Source organism: Chanos chanos, chromosome 3 (assembly GCF_902362185.1).
Source record: "Chanos chanos chromosome 3, fChaCha1.1, whole genome shotgun sequence".
Lineage (NCBI taxonomy): Eukaryota > Metazoa > Chordata > Actinopteri > Gonorynchiformes > Chanidae > Chanos > Chanos chanos.
In genome coordinates this window covers 9,953,565-9,965,137 of record NC_044497.1, presented here as the reverse complement: position 1 = coordinate 9,965,137, position 11,573 = coordinate 9,953,565, and the positions used below count along the sequence as shown (strand labels likewise).

Sequence of the window (11,573 nt, the reverse complement as noted above, 5' to 3'; positions counted from 1 at the left end):
ACAAAAGAACAACGGTCGTGTAGTCCGGATGAGAGCTTTGAAAGGTTGTTGAGGAAACAAACAACAATGCAGATAAATCAAGCTTGTGGCTATAGTGGCCCCCACTCATTTGTTTGCGTTCACAGGACTTTGCACTAACTTAAGTGTTCAGCCCCGGAGAAGGGCATACTCTTGTCGCACTAGTTACTGGGTCTGAATTGTCATAGCAGTTATCAAGCACCCTCAGCCGCGATGACTTCATCAGACAATGACGAGACTGGGAGTGACATATCAGAGTCTTTGGAAGTGCACAAATTCCAGACTCAGTATGGAGACTCAGAGAGTTATTACAAATCCAAAAGTTTACCCATTCTTAATGGAGGCTTTCCAGCAGGTGGTGAGACTTGGGATCCAAGGCTGGTCAGCACAGCGCAAACATCAATAAACGCTGACCGTTGCTCAGTGTTAAGTGAACTACAGCAGAAAACTGACTCCAGCCAGCTGGACTCTCCCACTAGGACTGACTTCTCTCCCTCTATGTCCAGCATGGTGGGTCTAAGCAACTCCATGAAAGCTGAGGCCAACAGGGCCACTGGTAAAAAAATAGGCTTTTCTCTTACAAGGTTCATTGGCCTTCCGGCCAGGAAATACGTTAGGGTGATTCTCTCAGATTCCAGGTGTTTTCTGTTCTGTATGTGTTACCTGACTTTCATCCAGTCACTGATGGTGTCAGGATACCTTAGCAGCGTGATCACCACCATAGAGAAAAGATATAGTCTGAGAAGCTCGGAGTCTGGACTTCTGGTGAGCTGCTTTGACATAGGCAGTCTGTTGGTGGTGGTCTTCATCAGTTATTTTGGAGGACGAGGTCAAAGGCCACGTTGGTTGGCAGTAGGTGGGGTGTTCATTGCTGTAGGGGCGGCACTGTTCTCCCTACCTCATTTCATCTCACCGCCCTACCAAATCCAGGAGGTGAACTCCTCCACAGGGAATGAGGGACTGTGCCTGAATGGGAATGGCAGCGGTAGGGATGCCTTAGATGTGTCCTCCTGCCCCAGGGACCAGGAGGGAAACGAGCACTCTATCTACGTCGCCCTCTTCATCTGCGCCCAGATCCTGGTGGGCATGGGATCCACGCCAATCTACACTCTCGGACCAACCTACCTGGACGACAACGTGAAGAAGGAAAATGCATCCCTCTACCTTGGTGAGAAATTTCAGAATTGACCTTTGCTCTTGCGTTGAAATTCTTGCTGTTTCAGTGAAATATTTCAACTTAACATGTATGCTCATAAGGGGAGAGTAAGTCCCTCCTATCGGGCAGTTTTCAGAGCTGCAGTCCACTGTAAATGAGTCTGGTGCTGGCTTTGTCATACAAACGAATGCAGCCTGTATTAGACTACCGAAGCTCATCCGAAGGTCATTATTAAAGGGAACCTGGCAGAGACATATGGGCACTCCCTCCATACACTCTGCCCCCTCTCTCCGTGTGCATGTGCCTTGGCTTAATCTCCACTGGATTCCATTCCCAAAATGCTGCGACTGGAGGCTTGGGAAATTTACAGTATGAGCAAGTAGAAGCCAACCCTTGGCTGAGCGGCACATGTTAAGTAAAGTCCGAGTGGAAAGATTGCAGTTGCTGTCTATTGTGAGTTCTTAGGAGTCATGCTCCTCTACTAAGTGTATAACAACCCACTGGAAAGATCTACTGTAGGAATGTAATGTCAGTATTTTTCACTTAGACTTTGTGACGGGGTATACTTATTTAATCTTCAAAAATGGATAGGATATAAAAGCATTTTTTTTTATATAACTGCAGTCATTCACAAAGCCTTTTTTGTGGCGTGTCTTCTTTTAAGGGATATTGCATTTCTTTACTTATTAAAGTAGGTTACAATACATGGTTATAATACATGTCGCGTTAAAGCAGTTTGCAAACTCAATTAGTTTAGGTTTTTGATTGATCAGACCACACATTGAATTTAGCAAAGCCTGAGTTTGGGAGATCAGTTTATGCACAGCCTGTTTGGTAAGTGGGACAGCCAGAGTCCCTCTGTCTGGAGCACCAGTGATCCGACAGTGTCTCAGCTGCACGCGGTCCCAGGCCTGGATTGTGCTAGGACGGTCCTGGGTAGTGCTGGGATGGTGTGGGATCAAGCTGTCGGGCATTCTGGGATTGGAGTGTGCTTCAGTGAGCACATTACTGCTTTGTCCTCGAAAACGCTCTCTCATTACACGGCACACACTCCAGTGCCTTCAAAACAAAGTATTGATCCCTGAGTACAACACCTGTACTCTATGCACGTAGAAAGGGAAAATTTTTAAAACAAAACAAACAAACAAAAAAAACCCAAACCAAAATAAGCATGTTCTTTTCCTTGTTTGTGTGGTATTCTCATCAGTGCTTATTTACAGAAGAGTGATCCCAGATAGCATCAGCACAAGGTCTCGTGCCTGAGAGCTTGTGGTACTATCTGAGATCACTGGATGAAAGAAACGTGCAGGAATGAAACGGGCCCTATGTTCAGCTTTATTTTTCACACGCACACGCACACACACACACACACACACACAAACACTCATACACACACACACGAACACACATGCACACACACACGCACACACACACACACACACTCATACACATGCACACGCACACTCATACACACACACACACACACGCACACACACACACATACGCACACACGTACACTCAGACGCACACTCATACACAGGCACATACGTACTATACTGCAGGCATGTGATTGCTTGTTTGGATATGGTAGATTCTGCAGTAACAACAAGCATCTGTCCCCCTTTTGCCCTTTGGCCATTCCCACAGAGCAGGGAACAGAGATCAGTCAAAAATACAGTAGACCTTCTGTTACTGGGCAAAGTGATTGACAACTTGCAAATCAAATCAAACAGTTATAGTGAAGATGGGTTGAACACCAAACGTATGAACATCCATTATCTATATACGTACAGTGTCTGAATTGGGGGGACTTTCTGGGTTATTTCCCCTGTTCTATTAATTTAAACCCCAGCTCAATTTGTAAATGGTCTTTGGGGAGGAGTTTGAGGGGTTGAATTGCTCTGTATGTTGATTGAGTAGCCTGAAGGTACGTTTGCTCTGTCCTCTTTAGTGTTTGCTCATTTAGTGCTGCATAGACATTCTTGAAACGTTGTCTGGGAGACTGGAGTGGCATGTGTGCAATTTCTCACCACGACACGTAGACACGCAAACTCATTGTTCCTCTCTTTCTCTCTATCACTCTCTCTCTCTCTCTCTCTCTCTCTCTCTCTTTCTTCTTCCCTCTCCAACTCTTCCAGTGAATATCATCCAATTCCCCCATAGTGTATCCACACCTATGTCTTAACAGAGCTTCAGTTTTGCTGGGTATGCACGAGCTCACTCATCCAGTGTAAACATTTGTCTGTTTTTGTCTCAGAAGGAGAATCCCGTCAAACAAATGCGCTGAAGTGAGCAGAGCAATTAGTTCTGGGACCTTTGTCCCAATGCTCTCCACCCTCTGCAGTAGAGAAATCAATAGGTCATATACAAGAAAATGACACAGTGCACACTTCACCATCGGTACCATATGGATTCTACGTGATCAAAAACCAACCTATCGGATAGCATGTCTATAATTGACCTTTCCATAGGTCCAGTTATACTTGTTCTTTAGGTCAATAGTTTGGATTTCTAGCTGAATACTTAGACAGGACTTTAGTCTTTTATAGGAACAACAGTGATTTGCTCTAAATCCAATCCATTAATGAAAGAACCCACTGTTGTTTTCTCTCACTGGTCTTCCGGCCACTCGTTTTTGTTTTTTTTTTTCATTGTTGTTCAGTAGTTATAGATTGGAGTCAGCTGAGGGGGTCAGTTTTAATTGAAGTGGACTGCCTAGCACAGTCTTAGCGCGAGCACAAATACAGAATGACGTATACGCTTTCCAATGCGTTTGCCGTGTACCTGCTTTGTTAGGACTGTCTCACAGTGTATTACCAATGTTCATGCATTATTTATTTGCTTAATAGTTGCTTTCTCCCCATGCCAAGGACAATCGATCATAATGCTGTACTCCCCGCTCGTGTATAAAACAGTTTTATTTGCGGAGCAATTGTAATTGAGGAATTCTTGGGGACGAGAGCAGAACAGACTGTTTTCTATGTTGCTCTGGGGAAAAGGAGGCAGGGACTGCCGTGACAACCCTACGCTTAGGGTGAGCTCTGCTATCCTCTGTTAAATTTAGAAAGGGAACAGCTGCTGTCTGTCCATGTGTGTGTTTTTCTCTCTCTCTCTCTCTCTCTCTCTCTCTCTCTGTGCGTATATGTGCGTGTGTTTCTGTTTGGTGTGGGCGGATTGAAGGTAAAAGCCCACCTCTCCTAAATGTGTCAGTCTGTACCATGGCAACTGCAGTTCTCTTGTGCTCTCTCTCTCACTCTCCCCCCCCCTCTCTCTCCCTTCTCTCTCTCTCTTTCCTTGCATCTCTTCTCTCATCTTTTGTGCTCCGGATTTATGGAAACCCTGTGTGGCACGCAAACACAGAAGGAGAGAGAGAGAGAGAAAGAGAGAGAGAGAGTGCGAGTGACTGAGATAGAGAGTGAGAGAGCACGAGAGAGAGAGAGACATCTGCTTGCCCCCTGTGGGATCTAATATTTCCCCACATTGCCCCATCTCTGGCCGATCACGTTTCCACAGCTAGCAGAACTCTTGCCATTCTTCAGCCATGCCCAGCTACGCATGAGCACCTCTCATCTACTGTAATAAATCTTTGCGTTTCCTCTGGCTTTTTATAACCCTCTGCAACCAAACTGGTCCACAGGCTACAGTTACAAGTACAGGTTACTCAGCAGTTGACTTTCACAGGGATTTGGTTTTGGGGCTCTCACCAAGTCACTGTGTTTGCCTGGTCGATAAGAACCACGAGAATATCACTATGAGCACAGCTTTGTACCTCAGACTACACAAACATCCAGAATCGCATTTATCTCTAAGCACAGAGTGAATATCAGAGGAGATGTAGCCACAGTATCATGCTCTTTGTTTGCAGTGTTGTATTCTTCAGCGGTGGAGACTTGAGAGAAGTAATCACACTGAATCCAGCTTCTACACCGACGCCTTCCCCGTTATTGTTGGAGATCATATGCCATAAAATGACACTTTAATGTTTCATTAATTCCATAGCTTTTGAAGCCTTTAAGAAGCAGGACCATATTAGTGTTGTCGACCGTTGCGAAAGGATTCTGTGAATGCAGCAGAATTTTTATTGTTAATTTAGCTTGCACATAATTTACACTTTTCTACTTCCATGAAATGTAAGTTGTTTAGAACTGTTTGTGACTTTCATGGCATAGTGGAGCGGCATAGATGGCATGTTTCTACCTGACTGCCTCATCAGGACCAAAATAGGTATCGACTGATGTCAGATAGTGTTTGAATTGAGACCAGAGCAAGCGCCATGGCGTTAATCCACATTAGCAATTGTCTGCAGGGATTATGAACAATGTATGTCAATTTGAACAAATCACAGAGGCTTACTCAGCAAATTAACCTCATTTTGAAGTTCTTTGGTTCACCGCTAAGCGATAGCTGACTGAACTGTGTATTTATTGATTCAGTGCCCATTTCGTTAGCAGTAGGAGATGTTTAATATAAAATGTTATTGAAAAAGCAGTTAAAAACATTGAAACATTTTACAGCCATAAAACAGATGTAATACACTTATGATGTCCTGTAAAACTGAATTACCAAAAACGATTTAAACGACTTGGTCCGTGTTTCATGCTGACATGTTGATTTATGTGAATCCTTACAGTCACTCGTCACTGCATGTTGACCTTTGTGATGTAATATATGGGGGAGTGAGAAGTGTAAGTGGATTTTTTTATTTTCCATTTTGTCTGTGCTTTTAATGCAGGATTTTGTTTGAGCAGTTCACAAAAGCTTTTCATTCTTACATTTTGAGTCTTGAGAGCTTCTACCGAATGGCTGTCTTTTGAAGGGCTGCTTTGTTGAAAAAAAATTCTTTTTAAGATTCTGTGATTTTTTTTCTCTTTTATGTTTTTTTTTTTTAAAAACATTCTACTGAACTGACGATAAGGTATTCAAAGTCACCGAGGCTTGTTATCAGTCCGCAAGAGCTTAATGGACTTTTTCTCTTTTCAAAAGGAAAAAAAAAAACATTTGAAAAATACAAATTTCTCACCCCTCCCCCTATTACAAAACTTTCAACTGCACAATCTCTACCTTTCACCTTACTCTGACCTTTTTTTGTACCTAATATGTTTTTGGACACTCAGATGTCTCCAATACGTCAACTTTAGTGTGAAAGCTGTCTATTGTTCTCCTTGACCCCAGGTCTCATCTGAGGGGGAGGGGGGTGGAAACTTATGGTTGTTTTAGAAACAGCGGGATTGACGACACCACATGGGGCAGGCCGAGGAAAGGTGGAAAGCTTAAACAACGAAAGTCGGCATTTTCAGAAAAGTGGAAGGACACTGTGTCCTCCCCGTAGCTGTTTGTAAACACCTTTCAGGTATTAATGATTAAATTTTGGCTTTGCTTCTGCCCAGGTTTATTTAATCACCCCTCAGGCTCTTTGAGATTTAGACCCGACTCCATCTTGTCACGTGATCCTCCATTAACTTTCACTCCCGTACTCAGCATTGACAGGATAGAAGATCCTCTGAAACACTGAACAAATTAAACTCAGGAAAATCTTTTGGACTCAGCACAGATGTATCAACGCCAAGTAGTCTATGTGATGACAAAGAGACTGCCTCTTTGGCTGCATGCAATGTAGTTTTTCTTGGCAAGCATGTAATTTTGTATAGGTTGTTTTACTGTGAATTCTCATCACGTAGTTATGTGTACTGAGTTAACTGTGACAGTGCGTGCGGAGAGCGACTGCCTTATTTGGTACTGAGGGATTTGCAGTTTCCATCAGTAACCATGTTTACAGCAATAGGTGTTTGGCCAAAAAAAAAAGTTAAGTTCCCTTTCTTATGAGTGGCCAAAGGTTCATCTTTCATCATGCTGTATATCTTAATTAGCTTAAGCTCTGGTTGCCTTCATGGGCAGAACCCCGGTGTGGGACTCTTCAGGTCTGGGTTTTGGTCAAAGCTGTCTCTGATTGTGGAAACAACAGCTGTTGGGAGAATCTGCCCAAGTACTTGAGTGCCTTGAGTGTTGGTTTAAAGTGGGATAGAGAAGGGTTTTGTTTTGGTTCGTGCATGTCTCCTGGCTCAGAGATTTTATTTATTTATTTTATTTATTTATTTTATTTTTTTTTTACTGTTACTGTTACTGTTTCCTCCAAAACTATGAAATGGTTCTGACTCTATGCAGAAGGCAAGGATGCCTTGCATCTTGAAGTGTTGTTTGAGAAATTTCAATTAACAATTGTTAACGAGTCTGGAATTTCAACACTGCTTTCCCCTGTGTTTTGAAAGGAACTGGCATTGAGCTACAGGACATGAAATTAAGCTTCAGGAAATGCACAAATCTGCTCTTCCTGTGGTTTGGCTGGACGTTAAAAACCGAAGTCTCTTTTCCCCAAGAGAAGCAAATTACAGTGCCCTGCCTGTTGCCATGGGAGATGGAAAGCTGCAGGTGTGACGCACTCATTGACAAAAAATCCCCAGTCTTACACAAAGTAGTGAGAACTCCTTTCTGCTTCCTCTGCAACCCCCCCCCCCCCCAAGTCCATCATATGTTTAGCCTTCTCTGTAGATAAATGCAGTAAGCAGGCACTAGGCTGCCCAGATGGCTCTTTCAGAAAGAATGAGCTTGTTCTGGCCTAGGATGTTCTGTCACTCACCCAAAATAATAGGTCAGAGCAAAGGCATTTCTTAAGCCCATGCAACCACAGCCCACTCAACACCTCATCTAGGAGGAGGAAGGCAGAGTCGCTTTTAATCATTCTCCACTGAGATATTTTCTCAGTTGCATAATAAATGGCGCCGTGACCAAACTAACCGTTTGTACAGTATCTGTATCCTGTGTCCAAATTTTCTTCCACTCGCTCACTGTAAATTTATTCACAGCACCAGACAGTCTGCTGCCTAATGGATGTACTGCTGAGCTGGTATTTATATATTAATGTGCGTAGCTGTAATAGTGTAAGTGTGTAAGTGTGAAAGGACACCAGATGCGTAGAGGATGTTTATAGTGACAGCAAGAGAATCAAGCTCTTCCAAGTCTATTAAAAATGTTGCACATGTATAGTTAACCAGCTGTAATTATTGCATAATAGGAACTAATTCACACTGTCATTGGTAATGTACTGTAACTCCAAACAGTAAAATTCACATTAAATGTCTAATTGCATTGACTACAAACGAAGACCATTTAAGAACATTAGGCCGAATGTGCTCTTAGTTAATTAAGGGTAGAAACGGAGAAAAGGAACATGCTGAACACGATGATAAAATGTGAAGGCGGTTACTTGTCACACCGTATGAATATGTTTAAAGAAATCGGTTTTATGGCTCAGCTCCAAGCTGTCCAAGTCATGTACAGTCTCACGGTGTTCTTGTTGGCAGCTAATGAGGGGGCTCAGTGTACCCAGTTCAGCTCCAATGGAATAAACAGACGAAGACTTGTGCTGAGGCTTGACCTTGCGCCGACGCTGGCAGACCCTCTCAGACATTGCAATTACTGAAGAGAGACTGATAAATAGTCTACATGTAGCTCAAGGCCACAGGTCTGGGATCAGTTTTGATGTTCTCTAAATGCTCGATGTGGCAAAGAGTGGGGATAGTGGTTTGAAGCAGCTAATCCTCGTATTGCCGTTATATGCACATTGAGATTTAAGAGTAAATCACTGAAATGCTGTTTGAAGCTGGATAACTACACCTTAATTAGTTCAACAGTTGAAATTCTGTTTAGGATCCACAGGTTTCTCCTGGATATTCATAAGTTCATCCCCTATTTAGGTACCTCTTGGTTGGGGCTTTTTTTTTTTCGCTCTTCATTCTCACCTCCTTTCACTGTTTACAGCTGTGCAGTCAGATGACTCAGGATGAGAGGGGCTGAATAAAGCTTACAAGATGAAGAGGATTACAGACTTAAGGAGAGAGTGAGTGTCTAGTTTGTATGGATGCTGACCTGGTGCTTTAGCCGTCGCGGAGAGGTACAAAGGGATTAGCACATTTTTCCTGAGGCTCCTGCTTTTTAATGGCATTCCTGCGCTAAGCCAGTTAACAAGCACAGCACGCCTTTGATCAGCTGGTCACATGGAGGCGGTGAGTGCGAGGACTGTCTGGGAGGGAGACACCCAGAGGGCTCTGCACAGGCAGAACAGAAGAACCCCTCTCGCCCACCGCAGATTCACCGCTTTTTCTGGCGCTTAATGCTGCGTATCCTGGAACCGAAACTTACCGGTTGCACCTTTAAGTGAAATTCTAGCCATTGAAATACTGTAACTGAAAGGGTGGTGAAGCTTTCGTTCTGAGATGCTTTGGTTTGACTGCTGACACTGTGGCACTGTCACTGACGCGCTGTGGAAAAATGCTGTAATTGAAACACTTTTTGCTGCAAGGCTGCAGTCGGAGCCTGCTGCTGCTGGCTACTTTAATCAGATTGTGTTAAAACTGAGGGGAGTGACACAAACTGTTCTGTCGTTCCCCGCATGCTCCTTTTCTTTATGTTCACACAATCTGTATGGAAACCATGCTGAGCTGTAATATAGTCTGTTTTTCAGTTGTTTTTGTTGTAGTCCATACCCATTGTCCATCTTTTCTGTAGGGCCAACAGTTAGGACAGCTGGAGAGAATCACTTCATTGTGAGGGTACTTTAAGGAGCTCTGTGGTGCTAACGTGACTTGCTGAGAACTAATTGATGTTCATTTTAAAAGGCTACCTGCCCAGCATCACCTGCCTGTTTGTTCAGTAAAGCCTGCCTAGCATACAATTCTGTCTGTAATTCAGCCTTTGTTCCTCTCATTGTGAGGGTCCAGTCAGCTGAAACACACAATAAGATGTTAAGGGCTCCCAGTGTATTCCTTGGGCTGATTGTAATGAGAGATAGTTGGAGAAAAGGAATAATTTCACGTGAAGAAGGTCAGTAGATGTGTGATCTGCTCAAAAAGAAAACTATCTTAAAGCTTACATAATGTTTTTTTTTTTTTCCTGGCTGAGTACAAGGTACAGAGAGGATTGTAGGCAAGTGCTCCACTCCCCCACATTTCCCTTACTTTAGTGGAACTCCTAGACACAAAGAGGCAGAGCAACTCTCCAAAACTGGAACCAGTCTCTGTCTGAGGATAGAGCAGGCATGATCTTTAGTTAGCGTGGGAGGTTACACGGATCCCGTCGAAATCCACTCAAGTGATGAACATTTGTTTCAGGTGAGATTGTCTCAGACCTATCCATGCAGAACCAGCGAAGTAGTTGAAGGTCCCAGATGTCCAGTATTGAATATTAGCAGTGGTGCCTCAGTGAAATACCGTCGTATATTGGATAGAGTCAGACTCCACTTCATTAAGGAGGGCTGGTGGAGGGATTTAGACACTCTGTGGTTTATACGTTAGCTTTCTAGAGGGACATTCACTTTCATTATCTTCCATGTAATTGTAATTGAATAGAGTTCAAGCTGTCACATCACATTTGACTCACTGCTTGATTTAACCTGGTCCTGTCTCGACTCCATGTGCCTTCACTTGATAACATCAGCACATTAATCTGCTCTTCTCTACATCTGTACCTACAGGTATTTTATGAGGTGAAAAATGATGCTGACAAAAAACAAAAACAAACTATTACTGTGTGTGGATGGTTATTGATCTTGGTTATTTTGCCAGTGGGGAAACTTTCAAAGAAAATAGAAGTGACATGAAGCACTTTATATAACATCTCCACATTTATTCCCATAGTTGAGTAATAGGTATGTATGAGTCCAGTCAACCTGTTTAGCCTCTTGGCAGCGCTGGTAGATTCTGATGCCACACACAATCTGAAATATAATACACTCTCCAGTTGGCAGAGCTATTCCTGTGCTCATCACATAATGTACCAAACACATACCTGAGTTTTAAGACTTAAATATGTAGTGGGGAGCGATGCTAGCAGCTAATGTTGTTTTTTTGTTGTTGTTGTTGTTGTTGACTGTAGCATGTGTATTTAGCCCTGAAGTGAATATGGGCATCAGTATTGGTTTGATAGATTTGCAGCAGATCTAGCTGTCAGCCCCCCCCCCCCCCCCTCCTCCCCCGTGCCACGTGCAAGCTTTAGAATCAGCAGAAGTGGTGGATGGAGTCAGCAGAACAGTTGTGGAACCCCTAAAGTGTGCCATCTTCTAGCAGACATAGGCAATGAATTACTCAGTGTGACTGAAAGCCGATGGCTGAATGCCCTGTTTGAAGCTTTTCTATATTCAACATCTGTTTCTGTATTCAGTTACTTAATATTTGATTATAATGATAGCTTTAAATTACTGTTAATATTGTTAGGTCATATGTTTTTCCACTCAAGGGCTGATATTTCATAAAAGTCCCTAAAATTCATTGAAATACTCACACTCTTTGTTATTCCACCATGGCCTCTATGTAAGCTCTATAAAAAGAATAATTTAATCCTTCCATTT

The 11,573-nt window shown here is 43.1% G+C and overlaps 1 protein-coding gene across 1 annotated transcript in view; it reads left to right on the top strand.

Moving 5' to 3' along the window:
* The first annotated feature begins 231 nt into the window (after positions 1-231).
* The window catches only part of slco5a1 (solute carrier organic anion transporter family member 5A1), a 29,778-nt gene continuing 18,436 nt past the window's right edge, over positions 232-11,573 (top strand). The window contains exon 1 of the mRNA XM_030769772.1: positions 232-1,186. Within this exon, the coding sequence (XP_030625632.1) occupies positions 232-1,186 (955 nt within the window). The remainder of the gene's footprint in view (positions 1,187-11,573) is intronic.